This window comes from Pelobates fuscus, chromosome 2 (assembly GCF_036172605.1).
Source record: "Pelobates fuscus isolate aPelFus1 chromosome 2, aPelFus1.pri, whole genome shotgun sequence".
NCBI classification, from domain to species: Eukaryota; Metazoa; Chordata; class Amphibia; order Anura; family Pelobatidae; genus Pelobates; species Pelobates fuscus.
In genome coordinates this window covers 296,285,167-296,305,603 of record NC_086318.1, presented here as the reverse complement: position 1 = coordinate 296,305,603, position 20,437 = coordinate 296,285,167, and the positions used below count along the sequence as shown (strand labels likewise).

Genomic DNA, 20,437 nt, shown 5'->3' with positions numbered 1-20,437 from the left:
TGTGTAAGACCAGTGAGAAGCAGATGGCAGCATCATGGAGAAGCACCTTAGCTGCATCAAGTTTTTGGTAGGGGCAGATGAAAGCTATGTTTTTCAGATGGAGTTGACAGGATTTGGCAGTTGATTAGCTATGGGAGGTTGGAATGAAAGACCAAGGCAGCAAGATAGACACGGGAGTAGTGTTCAAAGGAGGAAAGATGAGAAGTTTTGTTTTGGAGAGCTTGAGTTTAAAGAAGTGTTACCATCTAGTTAGAAATAGCAGAAAGACAGTTGGAGACACAGTTATAGAGGGAGTAGATAGATTTGCATGTCATTAGTATATAAGTGATATTGTAAACCTAAGGAACAGATTAGTTTACCAGAGTACGCATTATAGATTGAGAACAATACAGGAGCAAAAACCGAACACCACCTGAATGGGCATGCATAGGTAGGGAAATCAAAAAAGGAGACCCTGATATGCTGGGAGTAGTAGAAGGAGAACCCACTGATGGCGCAAACCACCCACCTTGATACGCCCGGAGAAGGGCTACAACTAGATTACTTTTTTATTACCGCAATCCAGCAGGAAAGCCTGACGGAGGCCTGGGGCCTACCCCGAGCATCGCAACACGCGGGCACCGTGGGAAACACCCGAGTGACCGGAGACATACCTATACTCCCCTCCTCACCAAACCCCGCTCCCACCACAGGCCACCGAAGACATGGGCAAAAAAGCCCAAAAGATTTCACTGAGCACAAGTAAGGACAATCAGGACATAGGCGCACTGCTACAGCGCCCAACTACCACAAAGATGGCGCCGGAGCGACCAGAGGGCCCGAGTGACCAGGAGGGACCTGAAAAGAGGCCCCCAGACACTGCACACACTAAACCGCATACGGCGGAACGGGCAATAAAACCCAACCTGACCCCGGCCACAAGACAAGACATAGCAGACCTGCTACATGAAATGAGGCAGCTACACGCCGCAGACCTAGATCTCCTTAAGACCAAAATCTCTGCGATCACAGCATGCACGCAGGCCTCAGAAGAAAACATCCTGGACCTGAAACAGGAGGTAAAAGGGCTGAAAGAAGCACTACAACAAATACAAGCCTCCCAGACCACGCTTCTAAATAGAGCAGACCAGGCGGAAGACTGGGTGAATATAAAAATAAGGGGCATTCCTGACTCAGTAGACCCAACGGAACTACCACACTACATCAGGCGGCTCACTGCTTCCATCATGCCGCACTCTCAAGCGAAGAAGCTCACATTCGCAAGTGTCTTCCGTATCCCGATGCCACGGCGAGCACCATCAGGAGCCCAGCAGGATGTTATAATCCGTTGCCACTCGACAGCCGACAAGATCCAAATAATGACAGCGGTCCGTGACAAAACCCTGCTCAACTTCGAAGCAGCACAACTCACATTCTACCAGGACGTCACCCGTACCATCATGCTCTGGCGCCGATCGATGGGACCCGTGACTACCCAACTACGCAAAGTGGGTATTGAAGATCGATGAGCTCTGCTGCGCACCCTGCTAATCATCAAAGACGGGTGCACAAAGAGACTTTCCACACTTAAGGACGCAACCGACTACTTACAGACCATGGGACTCCCCGCAACAGACGCGGAAACAACGACCACCTCTAGCTCACACGTCTGGGACCCTATGAGAACAGTGCCCTTTACACCGAGAAGTAACGAACACCCAGCGGCTCCAACCTGAATGAACTATGCTCGCCAATTAGAAGCTGCTCTACCACCTTAAGTTTTAAACACACAGCTTACTAATTATAGACTCAGCGATTTTGTACTGTTATGCTATGCCTTGTTAGGTGTTAGTTGAATACATGTTTTGACCCATAAAGTTAATTGTGACCTACTCCACGACACACAAGCGGCAATCACATATCCACACACTCCTAAGCTCCACACATGAGAACACTGGAGCAACTCTAGGGACACACTCCATACACTGACAGGTAGGGAGACCCCCGAGTTGACGCCCCCACACACTAGACGATCCCAACCGAGAACAACCTTAAACAGATGACATAGACACAGACACTCGACTTCTACCCAATCGACAACCACGTAAATCCTTCACTATGCTGGATAGCAGAGGATCGATAGCCTGGCTGGGCACACGACAAATAGATAGTACACACTCATCACCTCCCAGCACATAACTGAACAATTACACACATTAGACTTGTTAATTATAAAAAGAGGCCGACAACTCACGGAGATAATTGGAAAATGTAATGTGATATCCTTGCACAGTATGATTTTTATTGTCTCCCCATCTCTATTCTGTACCCGATTACTTTTATGCCTCAATAAAAGAAAGATTGACAAAAAAAGAAAGAGCAGAGTCTTGTAGACCAAGGTTGTAAAGGATGAGATGAAGTTGATGATCAGCAGAGCGGTCAAGGAGAATTAGAAAGGGGCAGTGCATATAAGGCATTGGATACATTGGTCATGGCTGTTTTGACAGTGAGTGCAGAATACAGTCTGGAGTGGGTCAAGCAGAGAGTTAGATTTTAGGAAATTGGTCGGTTTTGTGTACACAACTCTCTCAGATATTGAAGACAACTAGGAGATGGGGGGGGAGGTAGTTGGATAGGGAGTTTGGATTGTGGTTAGACTTTTTTTTTTTTTTTTTTTAATCCAGATATGTTGAAAGATGCAGATACACCAGATAGAGAGAGATTACATATTTCAGTGGAACGGGGACTAGGGCAAATACCCAAATACCTTAAAAACTATTTGTTGCTCTGTTGCCACTCCTGACTTTGAGAAGATTGCTGCAACCAGGTATTTTCTACACCTGCCAACATGTCTCCTATCCCAAAGGTAGGCATCCTTCGGCAGTCCAGATTTTGTGGACTACATCTCCCATAATGCTCTAAAAGCATAATATAAAAATAATGCTGGCAAAGCATCATGGGTTATCCACATCTAGGGTGCCAAAGGTTGTCTACCTTTGAGATAGAGGTGTTGAAAAGACCTGGTTGTGGCACTCTTCAGGAGTGGCAACAGAGCAAAAAATAGTGCTTAAGGTATTTGTTTTGAATATGTTTATTGTTATCACAACATAACTTCCATTGCAAATTAGGTTTTGTTTTAAGCGGGTAATCGCCTACGCAGAGCCGCTGTTATCAGTTGCATAAGTCAGAATGCCATCTTTTTGCCTACGCAGAGGCAAGTGAATCATGACGTTTATAATACATGTCTGAACAGGGTGATGCATAGTACATTTTAAATTTTTCACATTATACTCAACTAACGACTGCTTACTACCAGAAATGGAAGCATAGGTATTAATTGCGTTGTTTATGTGTCTAACATGTTTGTACTAGCCATGATATGGTATAAATGTATCTTGCATCCGGACTATGAATGCTAATATTAAGCGCTATCTATGTGATGCATGGAACGGTCCTTTGGGTTTTTGCTAGTTTGTGTATGGACCTCTTTTTGTAGTAGTAGATACACAAGTGGCTAGAACTTGCGACACCGTAATACTTCCATGCGGCTACCGCCTGGTTACTATCATACTATGAATCCATTCATATGGCCGTGTTTAAGAGACACAACATTAAAATTTGTGTTCTGTGTGCTTAACGAGTGTGCAGTGATCCCAGATGAGGGAGCATATTTATGGTTTCCACACCTATTCTTGGTTATATAATAAAGTGAGTAACGGTCATAAATCTACGAAATTATAGCTTAAACATGTTGCTGAGGTTTTTCAGGCCTCTAGAACCATCAGGCCGAAACACGGTGCATAACATAGATAAGACATGGTGCTGCCTAAAGTACTGCTTTATATGGTGCTCCTCGATTAAACAAATGGTTGTCATTTTTTGTCTTTGGTTGCTTTCGCTGAGGCGAATTTGTCGTGGCCTGTTTAGCTCAGCCTTTTGGTACGCATCAGAGTACTGTGTGGTTCACTCTGTAATAATCTGTGGTGCCTATTTGTTTTGGTCAGGGCTGTGGGTGAGCAGTTGCGTGCCCCAGCCCTTTGCTTACTGCCCTGGGTTCTAGTGTGTCGTGCAGCTATTTGCTTCTGTGTGTTGAAGTTGTATTGGCTTTGTACGTGTCGTGGCCGTCCCCTTTGCTAGTAATGGTGGGGCCATTTGCGGTGGGTCTGTGTCTTCACTATTGCGTGTGTTCATTGTTGTACCTGTGTTGTGTTGCTTTACTCCTGCGCTCTGTGTCTGCCTCCAGTGTTGCGTCTTTGTGGTTCATGTTTCAGTGTTCCTGAATTGTTTTTTGTGCATGCCGTTCATGTGGTCATATTGTTGTCGTGTCTGAGTGGATCCACTTGTGCACATGGCTGTGGAGCTGTCCTGTGGGGTATGGGATGGATCATATAGGTCTGTGTTTTGACTGTGGGTGTGTGTGGTGCTCTGTTTGCGTGATATCGCATCTCCTGTTGGTTTCTGGCTGGTTTCAGTGGCCGTCGGCTCTATGTTGTAACTGTCCGTGTGTTTGTAGTGGGTCTGATTTCAGGTAGCGCAGTTTGAAGTCGCAGCATTTTTGGTGTGTCCGTGGGAGTGTGCCCTCCGGTTGGACGTGTTGTTTTTTTTTTTTTTTTGCATATGCTCGGCTGCTCGTATGTGGTGTGTGTGTTCACACGTGTATGTACGTGGTGGCGGGTCGTGTCCTGTCTTTGTGGATGTGGGTAGTATGAGGGGGTGATGGTGGGTGATTCCCTCCCCTGTCGCTGTCCTGGTTTGCCGTTCCCCATCTCTTTATGTTGGTGCTGTAGTTATTTTGGTTCAATACTCTCCTCCTCTGCCTACTGTGTCATCATTTGGTTCTGAAAAGCGTCTGAGGCGGTTAGTCTAATCCAGTGAAACCAGCGTTTGGTGTAGCGGTCTCTGGGGTTCGGGGTGGTTGCCTTCACGTCCTCGAATTTCCACCCATCTTGCGATGGAGGGTGTGGTGGCCTGCTTCCAGTATATTAAGACCGTCGCTTTGGCCGCGTTTAAGAGCCGTGGGATGACAGATTTACTGTATGTCGGTATAGACATATCTGTGAGGTGTAGGAGGAATGTTGCTGGGAATCTTGGAAGCATTTCGTCCGTCACTTCATGTATGACCTCTCTAATCTTGTTCCAGAACGGTCGGAGGCGTGGGCATGCCCACCAGATGTGTATGAATGTGCCTCTCTCGTTTCCGCATCTCCAACACGTATCTGGGATATCCGGATTCCTGGTGTGGAGCGCCGTCGGTGTCAAGTACCATCTGGTGTTTTTTTTTTTTTTTTTTTTTGCAGTCTTGCCGAGCTAGGCGTTTTTTGTATCAGGGTGATGCTTTTGTCCCAGTCCGCTTCCGTCATGGGTTCTTCAAGGTCTTCCTCCCAGTTTCTCATGCAGGGGGTGCCAGTAAGTACCTTCCCGTAACCAGCATTGCATATATCTGCGAACTGGCCCGCGGTGTTTCTTTATCTTGAGTACAGAGTAGTTCGAATTGTGTGGGTTCTCTCAGCAAGGATGGTTTTTGCGGGATGGACCGAGCATATCCGATTATTTGTGCTCTCGCCAGTGTGAGTGAAAAGGTAAGCGTCCTGTCTGGAAAAAGGTCAGCGACGCCTCGGACATCAAATGGTCGCTGGAGGACATCCATCATGCGGGGAATTGTTGTGCGTCCCAACGCGCCCGGCGTGGGGCCGTGGTCTCCTGCTGGGAAGGCTGGGTTGCCTCTTAACGGCAGTAGCGGGCCTGGATCCGTCGTGAGGTATTGCTTTGTGCCTTGTCTGTGCCAGATCTTCATGGTCGCTGCCACGAATGGGTTGGTGATATGTTTATGCTTGTATGTGGCCCTGGGTATCCATGGTAGCGTTCGTAGGTCGCAGTTAGTGATGTCGGATTCTAGCTGGGTCCACGGTTTCGTTACGCTGGCGACCGACCAGCTGGCTACTCTGGTGAGGTGCGCCGCCTGCTAGTATTTTTCGAAATCGGGGAGTGCCAGGCCTCCTCGGAGTTTAGGCAGGGTTAGTTGAGCATGTGCTATGCGTGGGGATTTGCCTTTCCATATGAACTTGCGGACCTCTGACCTCTGCCCTTCTTGAAGAAGGTTTGTGGGGCTAGGATCTGCACAGTTTGGAACACGAAGAGAAGTTTCGGTACTAGCGTCATCTTGACGGCATTTACTCTTCCTAACCACGACGCATAGAGAGAACTCCATTTATTTAGTTCCTCCATTGCTTTTTTTTAATATAGGGAGATAGTTGTGGGTGTAAAGGTCTGCTGGGTTGGGTGTGAGCCATACCCCATAGGTATCGCATACACACAGACATACTGACCTACACACAGACATACTGACATACACACAGACATACTGACATACATACAGACATTCTGACATACACACAGACATTCTGACATACACACAGACATTCTGACATACACACAGACATTCTGACATACACACAGACATTCTGACATACACACAGACATTCTGACATACACACAGACATTCTGACATACACACAGACATTCTGACATACACACAGACATTCTGACATACACACAGACATTCTGACATACACACAGACATTCTGACATACACACAGACATTCTGACATACACACAGACATTCTGACATACACACAGACATTCATACACAAATACAGCCAATTTTTCTTACCATTTTTGCAGGTGGAAGGTTGTGGCTGATGGGAGTTGGTGTGGCTCCAGCGGCGGTTGTCTTTCTTCCCTCCCGTGCGGCGCTGAGGGGAGGGATCTGGGAGGAAGTGAAGGCCACTTCCTCCCAGCAGTACTTTGCGGCTGGGATTTTTTTTTAAAGGGGCCCGGTCGCGCTATTGCACGCCCGCAGCGCTGACCAGGCCCCTGAAGATATAGGGCCCATCGGGTGGCCCTAAGTGAGTGGGCCACCCGATGGGCCCCATCAGCATGCGCTACAAGTGGGGCCCGGGCGGCCGGACCCCCCAGGGGCCGCCGGGTCCGTGACAACCGTTATGGTTGTCACCCCCTGTTGGTGGCCCTGTTTATACCCCATTTTCATGTCGGTGGGGGTCATGAGCATTTATTACATAATATGTTTTTCACAAGTTATAAACAGCTGTTTCTAGTTATTACACATTACGCATTACACATTTGATTAAAACCAGATATTTACAAATAACGATATCTTGGACAATTAACAAGTTATTTCGAAATCAGTACTTTTCCCGTAACTAGGATTTTATATAAATCCTATTTCCGAGAATAGGACATAAAATGCCATATGAACAGCTAGGATAGATAGCAAAATGGTTATTTGTATCTACACCGCTTGCAGACAAGTAACTGCTATTCAATCTATAACAGTGAAAAAAGTTTTTTTAGTTTTAAATGCACACTATTGTGACACCATATATGAGTGGCAATGTGCACTTGCAGAGGTTGGCAGAGTACACGCTGTAGGCCTGACACCCGCTTGCAGACAACTAACTGCTATTCAATCTATTACAGTGAAAAAAAAGTTTTGGGGTTTTTAAATGCACACTATTGTGCCACCAGATATGAGTGGCACTGTGCACTGGCAGAGTACATGCTATTGGCCTGACACACAGACTCTTGCAGACAACTAACTGCTATTCAATCTATAACAGAACATCTATAACAGAAAAAAAAATTTTGGTTTTTAAATGCAAGCTATTGTGACACCAGATATGAGTGGTGGCACTGGGCAAGTGGGCACAGTATCCACTGTGAGCCTGACACAGAAGCTGGCTGGCAGGCAGGCAGTCAACTGCAATTAGATTACACAAAAAAAAAAAAGCAGACTGATGTTCTAGCCCTAAAAAGGGCTTTTTGGGGTGCTGTCCTTACAGCAGAGATCAGATGAGTCCTTCAGGACTGTAGTGGACACTGAATATACTAGCCTAGCTATACATTTCCCTGTCAAATGAGCAGCAGCTACACTTTCCCTCCTCTATCTAAGAATGCAGCTTCAGAATGAATCTAAAATGGATGCTGTACAGGAGGTGGGAGGGTCTGGGAGAGAGGGTCTGCTGCTGATTGGCTGGAATGTGTCTGCTGACTGTGAGGCACAGGGTCAAAGTTTAGTCAATGATGACGAATAGGGGGCGAATCGAACCACGCATGTGTTCGCCCGCCGTGGCGAACGCGAACACGCTATGTTCGCCGGGAACTATTCGCCAGCTAACAGTTCGGTACATCACTAATTGGCAGACAGATTAAAAAATATATATATTTACAACTTAAAGATTTTGTCAACCATAAAAATATTAGAGAGGCAGCTCGTCGGCATCTGACGTTCCTTGAGCAGATGTGTTTGAGGGTATCCTTCCCCAGGGGCTTACTAACCTCAACATATGCACACCTTAGCTCCACGACAATGGAATTGGGCGAGCTAAAATACACTGATCACTGGGACGGACCTGGAGGAAGAGCTTGAAGGAATTACTGGCAAGATATTTGGGAGGCAAACCTCAATTTTCATTACTATTCAAGAACAATCTTATAAGATTATGTTCTGCTGGCATACTACTCAGGTCCAACCATACCATATGTGGAGAACCCCAAATGATCTCTGTTGGTGAGGATGCGGACTCAAGGGCACGTATATCTACTTGTGATGGACCTGCCCAAAGGTTGAAACCTTCTGGAAACCTAGGGAGATAGAGAATTTAATAGCACAGGTTTTCCTGCGCAATATGGAAATAGACCCATGGGTGTTCTTGTTGTCCATACCGAAAGATGACTTGACAACAACAGATCAGGGACTATTAAATAAGAGAACTTTAGCTGCCAGACGAGCCCTAGCACATACCTGGCTGCGGCCTGAAACCCCCTCCCTCAACCTAAAAATACATAAAATTAACAACACATGCCTGATGGACAAACTGACAGTGGAGGTAACCTTTAAAAAAAATTCTATCAAGTCTGTGACACATGGATCGCTAGCGACCTTAGCGATTAGGTTGAGGGATGGGCTGACAGGACGCTTCCACACCCGCCTTGAAGGATGTCCCAACCAGTGCAAATACTCCACCTACAGACCTTGACCGCTATATGGCGAGACCATAAGCACACTCACCCCAAAACCACACACAGTGGACATTCATTGTGGCAAACGTAAGCTCGCCACTGGTTCTTGGAGGGGTCTGTTTGCCAGCCTCCTGCCCTGTGACTATGGCCCATGTAATAGACTTTGGTTAAAAACACTGTTTGTGCCTTTTTGGACTTGTACAGTAACTCTTCGAACTCCCGCAGTGCTTCAAAGCGGCATTTCAAACTCCGAACAACTGCATGAAACAGAGACCACCCTGGAACTTGTTAACACCTATTAACAACTTGGAACATTTCTCACCTCAGTGTTCTAATTGTTCATCTAGGTGACCACTATTCCTTTGGACAACCACGTGGTGGTGGTGGCCATCTTGACCGACCGCAAGCCCTGATTCTCTGGAACTGTTTTGGGCATGGGACCATACCTGCGGTCGGTCAAAATTTGACTTCCATATAATTCCTGAACCCATGAACTGATCTGGGTGATTTTTGGATATGTTGTTCACACAGATCAGGGCTATCAGGGGATTTAACATGTGTTTTATAGAAATTAGTTTTTTCTGCCTGGAGATAATTGTTGATATAGTATCTGACTCAATTATCTCCCAGGCAGAGGGGAAGAATTGTGTGCTGTGTGTGGAGGTGTCATGCCTTGTTACCTTATTGTTATTGGTATGTGACTTTGTAAATCAGTCTAACATCAGGTCCTTGTGGGTGTACCCCTTTCATGGGGATTGTCATGTAAGGCCAAGTCTGGCACCATTACATTCAGTTCCTCTTCACCTTCAACATAGAGCCCCATCTCATGTGTGGAGGGACGGCTATATTCACTCTGGGGATTGCTATACTCCTTATGCTTCCCTGGGTTCTAATCACTAGCTCTTATAAGAGCTGTTCCTGCTATACTCTCTGGAGTAGGAGAGTTTCAGCCACTGGAAGCTGGATCCTGGTCTTGGGTCCAGGGTGGGTAGAGGACAGAGAGATCCCAGCCAAGCTGCAGCGGCTAAGGGGCTACAGTGCTTATGGTGTCTGGTGAAGTGCTTGGAGTTCTCGGTGAGCACTAGGGGCATTGTTTGACGCAGGCACCCGGTCAGGGTGCCAGGTGGTCCGTCACTTTCATCTTTGTACATCTACCCAGTTCCCTGACCTACTCTCGAAGGAGATACCAGCCCGCCCCCTTTTTTGTTTTCATTATTCCTCTATGTTCTCTTTTTCACTATTCACTCTTTACAATCTACTTTTCTTACTTTGATATTAAATTATTAAAAAAAAAAAAACTATTGGTAAAGTGGGCACACCGAAATACTGTCATTATGGCATAGAATTGTTCTTACCAATAACAGTGATACATGGTTCGCGATTACCTATACCTGTGTAACTAAAACTGAGTAGATCGACTATTGCATCACCTGCTATGCCTAGAAGCTCTGTATATCATCAAGTTGCAATACTATGCCGATACGAAAATAAAGGAATAAAAAAACAGTAAACTAGTTCTAGGTGATTTGCAGTGTTTAATTCAATTGTATAATATCTAGAGAAGTGACTGTTCCTTTTTTAGGTAGTCTGTAATGGGAAAAAGGGCTCCTTTTTATTGTTTACACCTATTTGAACTTACAATAAATTACTGACCATTTTTTTTTCTTTTTAAACATTTTTGTGAAGAATACTAAAATCTAATGGTCAAAACTGACATGAAGAGATAGTAGAGGTAATATTGTGTATTATTGTTAATGTTACATGTTTGTGTTTATATATTTATATAACATTTTATTTATATTCCTTTGAGATAAATATTTAACTGTTTACATACTACATTTTACTAATGTGTAAACTTTCATTTATTTTCCTCAATTAGAGATAGCCCTCCTCATATACCTGCGAATGAACTGTCTACAAAAATGGTAATCGATATCATTGGAAACATGTCCACTACTATTCGCAGCTTTCTACCAGATCTTCAGGTATTTCCAGCACTCGGTAACCATGACTACTGGCCCCAGGTAATTGCAATTAGTAACTTTGACAAGTGTTGAGTATTTATTAAGCTGCTGGTGTGGTAACATTGTTATTTGTTCACTGTCTGGTTATTGCTATATATTCCTAAATTCAGTGTAGACCAATATTTTTGGACTACCGTTAAACAGACTTTGTAATGGTAAACCTTTTATTAATGCTAAATGAGCGTCCCCACAGCCTATCCCCCTGTGCTGTTTGGGCTAACAAGGAAGCATTAGCCTGAGTAGAAATATACAATTGTGATAGGCTGAAACTCTCTTGGAATTATTAAAAAAATTGTTTAGCACTCCTTGCATTAGACCTTAAAGGGCTACGAAAGAAAAGCAACCTCAATTTGACACTTTTTACATCAATTTGACTACAGTTCTGGTTCTCTGGAAACATGGGACGCATGGGGTCCACTTCTGGATTACCTTTTTAACTTGGGAAAAGCCTACGCAAATGCAATGCAACAAAAACAGAGAATATGAGAATTTTGAGAATGGGCAAAAGCTTAGAAAAAATACAGTAGCCTGCTCCTCAGTTAGTCGCCGTTCAGGTATTCATTGTCCCTAAGCATACCTCCCAGCATTTAACATGTGTGAGTAGAGAAGTGACCAGGAGTGGGGCTCTTATGAAATATTTTGGATGACTCCCTAATAAACAATTTATGCAATTAGCATGTAATTTACAGGGAGTGCAGAATTATTAGGCAAGTTGTATTTTTGAGGATTAATTTTATTATTGAACAACAACCATGTTCTCAATGAACCCAAAAAACTCATTAATATCAAAGCTGAATATTTTTGGAAGTAGTTTTTAGTTTTATTTTTAGTTTTAGCTATTTTAGGGGGATATCTGTGTGTGCAGGTGACTATTACTGTGCATAATTATTAGGCAACTTAACAAAAAACAAATATATACCCATTTCAATTATTTATTTTCACCAGTGAAACCAATAAAACATCTCAACATTCACAAATATACATTTCTGACATACAAAAACAAATCAGTGACCAATATAGCCACCTTTCTTTGCAAGGACACTCAAAAGCCTGCCATCCATGGATTCTGTCAGTGTTTTGATCTGTTCACCATCAACATTGCGTGCAGAAGCAACCACAGCCTCCCAGACACTGTTCAGAGAGGTGTACTATTTTCCCTCCTTGTAAATCTCACATTTGATGATGGACCACAGGTTCTCAATGGGGTTCAGATCAGGTGAACAAGGAGGCCATGTCATTAGATTTTCTTCTTTTATACCCTTTCTTGCCAGCCACGCTGTGGAGTACTTGGACGTGTGTGATGGAGCATTGTCCTGCATGAAAATCATGTTTTTCTTGAAGGATGCAGACTTCTTCCTGTACCACTGCTTGAAGAAGGTGTCTTCCAGAAACTGGCAGTAGGACTGGGAGTTGAGCTTGACTCCATCCTCAACCCGAAAAGGCCCCACAAGCTCATCTTTGATGATACCAGCCCAAACCAGTACTCCACCTCCACCTTGCTGGCGTCTGAGTCGGACTGGAGCTCTCTGCCCTTTACCAATCCAGCCACGGGCCCATCCATCTGGCCCATCAAGACTCACTCTCATTTCATCAGTCCATAAAACCTTAGAAAAATCAGTCTTGAGATATTTATTGGCCCAGTCTTGACGTTTCAGCTTGTGTGTCTTGTTCAGTGGTGGTCGTCTTTCAGCCTTTCTTACCTTGGCCATGTCTCTGAGTATTGCACACCTTGTGCTTTTTGGCACTCCAGTGATGTTGCAGCTCTGAAATATGGCCAAACTGGTGGCAAGTGGCATCTTGGCAGCTGCACGCTTGACTTTTCTCAGTTCATGGGCAGTTATTTTGCGCCCTGGTGTTTCCACACGCTTCTTGCGACCCTGTTGACTATTTTGAATGAAACGCTTGATTGTTCGATGATCACGCTTCAGAAGCTTTGCAATTTTAAGAGTGCTGCATCCCTCTGCAAGATATCTCACTATTTTTGACTTTTCTGAGCCTGTCAAGTCCTTCTTTTGACCCATTTTGCAAAAGGAAAGGAAGTTGTCTAATAATTATGCACACCTGATATAGGGTGTTGATGTCATTAGACCACACCCCTTCTCATTACAGAGATGCACATCACCTAATATGCTTAATTGGTAGTAGGCTTTCGAGCCTATACAGCTTGGAGTAAGACAACATGCATAAAGAGGATGATGTGGTCAAAATACTCATTTGCCTAATAATTCTGCACTCCCTGTAGAACAAAAAAATGTCTTACTTGAAGACTTATTTCTAATCCCATTTTACTGGGTTTTTAAACAAAAATATTTTATTTTATGTAATGTAAATAAAGTGTTTACAGCACGACAGTATAACTTACAGAATAGTGGGAAAAAAATATTACTTGTTTTTTCAAAGCAGAAACATAGTTGTTATGAAGATGCAGTTTTTCACGAGTGACAAAAATCTAAAGAAAAATAAGCAACTCTGTATCCTTAACCAGGAAGTAACATACTGCATATTTAGAGTGAGTTCTTGAATATACACAGTGTCAACTGTCAATAACAATGGCATTTGAAAACTTTATTCTGGATTTTTTTTAATGCACTGACCCGATAAAGAAACGAAACAATCACTATTGACATGACTCCAGCATTGAGTTGAAGATCTCTATTATGTTTAGAATAAGAAATTGCAACCATGGGCCCCAGATTTCTAAATATAGTTTGTTGGCCAAAGTAGTATTGTATCTCTTCCAGAAGTCATCTTTCAACTTTATTGATCTAATCAGTAATGGAAGGAATTTTGTCCGATTTCTAGTTTAGGGTAATAAATGTCTTGGCTGCATTTTAATAAGTGTGGCAGCACTTAAGTGTGTCAATAAGTGTGTCTGTATTTTTCTTAATTCAATTGGGGAATGGAACAGCCTAGATGCAGGTGTTAAAGAGGAGGGGAATTCCAGAATTTCTGAATTATGTCCACCATATATCTGTAGCTGTGCCAAGTGCATCATGACATGTACATCAAGAGGGGGAATTTACTTTTCAAATTTGATGTAGATCGAGTGGTATCATATGCCACCTAACTAATTTAGACACTCTCTACCTGCAGAGTAGGCACCTACTTGGGTGCCTACTCTGCCATGGTAAATAAGTGCCTGCTTGAGGGGGCACCGTAAGGTGGTATGTCGACCCCCCTCTTGGGCCCCTTGTGACAGGCCATTGACTTGCTTCACCTGGCGCCCCCCAAAAAAATACCACCAGGGGCAGCATCCCTCCCCACAGCTATGTTCTGAAACCTCCTTTATTCCTCTACTTAATAGATTTATAAATGATCTTGAAATAAGCATTGAAAGTAATGTTTAAATGTTTGCAGATAACACAAAAAACTCTGTAACGTAATAGTGTAAGCAGGACATTACTTTGCTGCAGATGGATTTAGCTAGACTGGGGGACTGGGCAGTCACATGGCAGAATAAATTGAATGTAGAAAAATAAAATTATGCACTAGTAACTTACACCGTGAACCGTAGTGAACTACGGTTGCCATTGAAAGAAAAAGCCTCAGGAACTAAATGAACAAAATTTCAAGAAATTGGGTGGTTGGGTAAATCTCAAGGGTTAACCCTAATTAAATAAAGAACTAATAAAGACAAGCTCTACTAGGGAGCATGGTTTCAAAAGAGATTACCACTGTTAAAAAGGAACAATTTATTGTATAACTGAAAATCTCTTGTACATATCAAAATTAGAAGCCAACAAAAAGAATAAATTAAAATGTGTATTCACAAACTCACCAAATGGTTTTTAGCCAATCTAATCTGGATTAGCATTATTAACAAAATAAAACGCCTTCAAGCCTTCGCGTGTGTAGTTTACATTTTCAAAGAAATATGTAACAAGTAACTGCCACAACTTAATTGATAGGTCATTCTAAGAATAATATTGGCATATTTAATGGGTACGTGAATAGCAGATGTTTAAATTGAGTCAATCAAGAAAAACATCTAGGACAGGGGTGCCCGATCCCCAGATGTTGAAAAACCACAACTTCCATGATCCTTTGCATGCCCTTTGAATGCTTTAGATTGACAAAACATCACGGGAGCTGTAGTTCTAAAACATCTTGGAATCTACCTTTTGGGCACCCCTGATCTAGGATTTACAGGGGAGGCCTAATCCAATATAACTAGAGGAACTCTGTGTTCAAAATCCAAAGTTTGCAATACAGGGTAATTGAAGAAAAATATCTAGCAAGAGATGAAGAAGCACAAATGCAAGACCATTATTGAGTATCTGTCAGGATCGGGACAGGGATCCAACACGCAGAGTACAAACAGTTAGATAGATACGTATACCGGACCTTAGAATGGCCGGACTAACGTAAGTAGTACAGTAGAGAATGGTCAGAGACAAGGCGAGGTCGAGGGAAGGAGAAGACCGGTAAGCGAGAGACAAGCCGGGTCAAAGGAAAACAGAGTAAGCGGAGAATATAAACAAGCCGGGTCAGAACCAAAGGGATAACTGGAATACAAGAGCACTGCGAGACTAGACTGGCTAGAACCACGACAGGGCAATGAGCAGATGGAAGTAGCACTGTTAAATACCCTGGCTCGAGCGAGTAGACACGCCTCCGACTAGTCCTGATTCGCTTCCAGCGAATTGAGTGACAGGTCGGTCCGGGCCGGCGTCATGACGTCGAGTACTGTGCGTCGTGCTATAAAAGGAAGGGGATCCCTCGCGGCCGGCGTGTGGGAGACCGGGAGGACCGCGAGGGACGGGGAAAACAGCCCTTCTGGATGGATAAGCGTCTAAGTCTCTACCTCTCTCAGAGGTAGAGACTTCAGGTACCCTGACAGTATCTAGCAAAGAACGAAATTCCTGAATCTCAATTTGGTGTAAACATATATTTAAGTACTAGAGTCAGCTTGCTCAGACTATCTAGCAAGGGATGAAGTTATGAAATATAGTCAAAAAGTATAAAAAAAAAAAAAGTTTCCCATTGAACAATTTGCTACATAAATTTAACTGTGATTCAATTTAATTCTATAGTTAACAAAGCTAGCCAAAATTTAATAAGGAATTTATATGGAACAGAAATAAAATATGAATTCATATTACAATAAAACCTGGTTTAACCCCTTAAGACTGCAGGGCGTTCTATGCCGTCCTTAAGGAAGCGGCTCTAAACGCCGCAGGGTCGCAAAGAACGCACTACGATCTTATGTACTTACCTGGTCGCGGTATTGGGACTCACCTGGGAGCCCAGTGAGTCCCCCTCCCTCCTCTTCGGCCCCTCTGGGCCATGTGATCGCGAGGTCCTTGCGAGGACTTTGCGATCACATGGACGGCATAGCTGTCCAAGACATTGCCAGCAGGGGGAGTGCCTGTAATGACAGGTACTTCCCCTGCTGTCTGGAAAAAAAAAACTGTTTTTAAAACAGTGTAAAATTTAAATAATATATACTTAGATCAAATATATATTATATATATATACATACACATATATACACTGTCTAAGTGTATTTTAATATTAATATATATATATATATATATTCATATCAAAGTACACGTACAATGATATTGACTTAATATATATAATATGAAATAAACAAATATGTAAATATGTTAAAAAATAAAATGAAAAAAATAAATAAAATTAAAAATATAATGTGTAATTTCATTCTAACAGTATTTTAAAATTAATATATATATATATATATTGATATCAATATATATAATATATATATATATATACACACACATAAGTAATAGAATGAAAGCTTGGCACTCTCCTTGTAAATAAATAAAAGGTTTCTTGCCTGGGTGCTAAATCCCTGATGTCCAATATATAGGAAAATTAAACACCATTTTTCACTTATATGAAGATCTGTGAGTGCTCCCTATTTTTCTTATTTTCCTATATATGTAAGTATATACGTATATGAAAAAGAGAAAGAGACTAGATAGGGATGGAAGAAAATTCCTCCCCCTTCAAGTCCCTATACCCAAAACAACGTTAGTTCGTTAGTATGATGGCAAAAGTGTGCCTGTATAGAACTAACAGGAAATATATGAAAAAATAACAAATTTTTATTAATCCCACTTAGGGAAAACAAATATAAAATCAATACTCAATAGTGTATCACACAGTGATGAGTTAAAATAAATATAGGTGTATCAAAAACGGTGATAAAGAAATAAAAAATAAAATAATTATTAACAGTAGTTGTCTAGAGTTTGCTGTGCAGGCTCTACATATATTATACTGGTAGTAATTGTCTAAAGTTTGCTGTGCAGGCTCTGCACTTATTATGTTGGTGTAAGCCAGTCGCTGGTAGTAGGTTTAGGGTAATTGGAGCATATATTTATAAAAATAGTCCAAACAATTGCTGTACACACTCAGCACTAACGTATAGGTAATAGTAAGCCACTGAAATAAGGTTCATAGGGTAGACCGTGTATCGAAGTTTCAAATATGGTTAACAACAGAGTCTAAATGAACCACAGTAGCTCTATACATGTACCAGTTGTGGCAAATTATAACGACTAAAACGGCTACTGTATTCCCCTCGTCAGTGGCCAGAATACGTAGACGGAATAGGTCCGTGCAAAGTCGCTAGTAACACCTCTACACGGTAAAGTATAATAGACCAAACCAGTCTTCGTAGCAATTTAACCCGATAATAGAGGGTATGGGTATGGGGAACTCGGTAGTCACACCGAAAAAAATAAAGTGAGACTATAGAAATCCACCAACTATGTTAAAATGGCCTTAAAAATCTTGGATGACAGGGAAACGTATCGGATACTCCCCAATGATCCGACCAACTCCTTCCTGGAGGATTATAAACGGATCTTGGATAAGGGTCTCAGGGGGGGGTTGCTATCTAGGGAGGAGTATGACTTCATCCTCAATAAGAACCCTAGGATAGCAACCTTCTACTGTCTACCAAAAATCCATAAAAACCGGATGGACCCCCCAGGTCGCCCTATAGTGTCGGGCAATGACGGGCTTACACAAAATGGGAGCATCTATCTTGACCAACTCTTACGCCCCTTTGTGGAAACCCTACCCTCCTTTATCCAAGACACCAAACAGACATTGGCACTCCTCTCAAACCTCTCACTTCCAGAAAATGCGAACCTATGCAGTCTTGATGTTGAGACCCTTTATTCCTCCATACCCCATGAGGGGGGAATACAGCATGTCCAATACTATTTGGAAAAAAGAGGAGTAAGCCATGCAGCGCATACAGAGTTCACCCTGGAACTACTCAAATTCGTGCTGACACATAATTATTTCTTATTCAATGACAAGTTCTACCACCAGGTGCGGGGCACTGCGATGGGGACAGCTTGTGCCCCATCATATGCCAATCTGCACCTGGGTTGGTGGGAGGATATTGTCATTGGATCCACGAAGCTCTCATCTTTTACCCCCATGATACATCTATGGGCGAGGTATATAGATGACATCCTAATAGTGTGGCAAGGCACGGCGAATGAATTTAATCAATTTGTAACCCTCTTGAATGACAATGATTATAATCTCAGATTCACCTCTGAATTTGGAGGAAAAAACCTGAATTTCCTAGACCTAACTGTCTCCATTGATGACAAAGCCATCCAAACAACTCTCTTTAGGAAACCTACCGCCTCAAACAGTCTTCTGGATTGGAAGAGTTTCCACCCCAAGCCTCTCAAGAATGGTATTCCTATAGGCCAATACTTGAGGGCCCGTAGGAATTGCAGCACCATTCAGGAATTTCAAACTCAAGCGGATAGACTGCGGAAACAGTTTAAAGAAAAGGGATACCCGAATCGGTGCCTCAAAAGGGCGTACAGGAGAGCATTAGAATCTGATAGGGAGACATTACTCTGCAAAAACAAACCCTCAACATCTACGGCATCCCGCCCTCGCATGATTGCAACCTTGATGCAGGTTGGGATAAAGTTAGATCCGGCATTGAAAAATACTGGCCACTCCTGACTGGCGACATTCATCTCACCAAAATTCTGGGCCCTAAAGTTGAAATAACGGCACGGAGGGGAAAAAACCTTAGAGACCTCCTGGTCCCTAGCCACTTCCAACTACCACGTCCAAATTTGAAGACATGGCTGAACAAACCGGTAACTGGGACCTTCCAATGCGGACGCTGTGTCGCCTGTAAATATATTAGACGAGACTCAAAGAAAGTATCCGATAGCGAGAACAAACAGGTCTTTAATGTGACATCATTTTTTAATTGTAACACCTCTGGCCTGGTATACCTTCTTACTTGTGAATGTGACCGTAAGTACGTGGGTAAAACCTTTCGTCCTTTTAAAGAAAGGATTAAAGAGCATGTCAGGTCACCCAAACTCACTACTGAAACACCCATTGCTCGCCATCTTAAGGAACACCACTCAAGTAAGCCTCATGGCTTACGATTCTGTGGACTTGAATTAGTGAAACGAAATAAGAGGAGGGGGGACTACGACAGATTCCTAAGGCAACGTGAAAGTTTTTGGATCTATAGACTTAAGACCCTACAACCGAAAGGCCTGAATGAAGGCTTTTCATTTGCCCCATTTATCTAAAATATCAGTATCCTCTATTCACTATAAGCCTCTCACTCTAATTCATTTAGGGTTATCTCCCACAGGTGCACCATCATCACCTGCGTCCTACGGATTATATATATATTACTAACTTAATATACTAATATATCAATAATCCATTTCTACTTTGTATGTCCTGAGTCAGTATTGGTACCTACCGTGGCTGCCACATCACTTCAATCAGGCTCCCACCCATATAGCACATCAATGCAATAATAACCTGGGGCGCCTACTGTTAAGTTGGACATATGAATGTATACCTTTCCAATGTGTTCAACAATATTTAAACTTTATCTGTTTATCGACCCATCGATTCATCGATTTATTCACTTATTTATCCATTGATTTATCCATTTATTTCTATTTATTTAGATTCTGTATCTTTATTTTTATTTTTTTGCACCTTTTTACATTATTGGAATTTTGTATTCCATGAACTCTGTTGTATGCACTTAATACAACCAGCTCCATTTGAAATATAGAAGACTACCTATTATCGTTTACCGTTTTTTATTAATATATCCTGCATTCTGGGATCTTTTGTAATAACATCCTCCTGCACAAACAGGGACTCGAAGGGTTAATTCATACCCATCTCCCAGCAGTGAGGATATTCCTGCCACTCACCTACCTATTCCCCGCCCACTAGACTGACGTCAATCACTACTGCGGTGACGTCAGATACCGGAAGGCGGAGCCTAAGGGGGTTTAAATTGTGGCGCGAGATAAGGCCGGTAAGCTCTTGAGAAAGGCGCATCAATAGCGCCGAAACGCGCGTTGAGCTTTTACCACGACCACATGGCCTTTACT

The 20,437-nt window shown here is 42.8% G+C and overlaps 1 protein-coding gene across 1 annotated transcript in view; it reads left to right on the top strand.

Moving 5' to 3' along the window:
• SMPDL3A (sphingomyelin phosphodiesterase acid like 3A) overlaps positions 1 to 20,437 on the top strand; it is a 64,373-nt gene that overhangs the window by 27,117 nt on the left and 16,819 nt on the right. Inside the window, exon 3 of the mRNA XM_063443459.1 lies at positions 10,898 to 11,042. Coding sequence (XP_063299529.1) covers positions 10,898 to 11,042 — 145 coding nt within the window. The remainder of the gene's footprint in view (positions 1 to 10,897; positions 11,043 to 20,437) is intronic.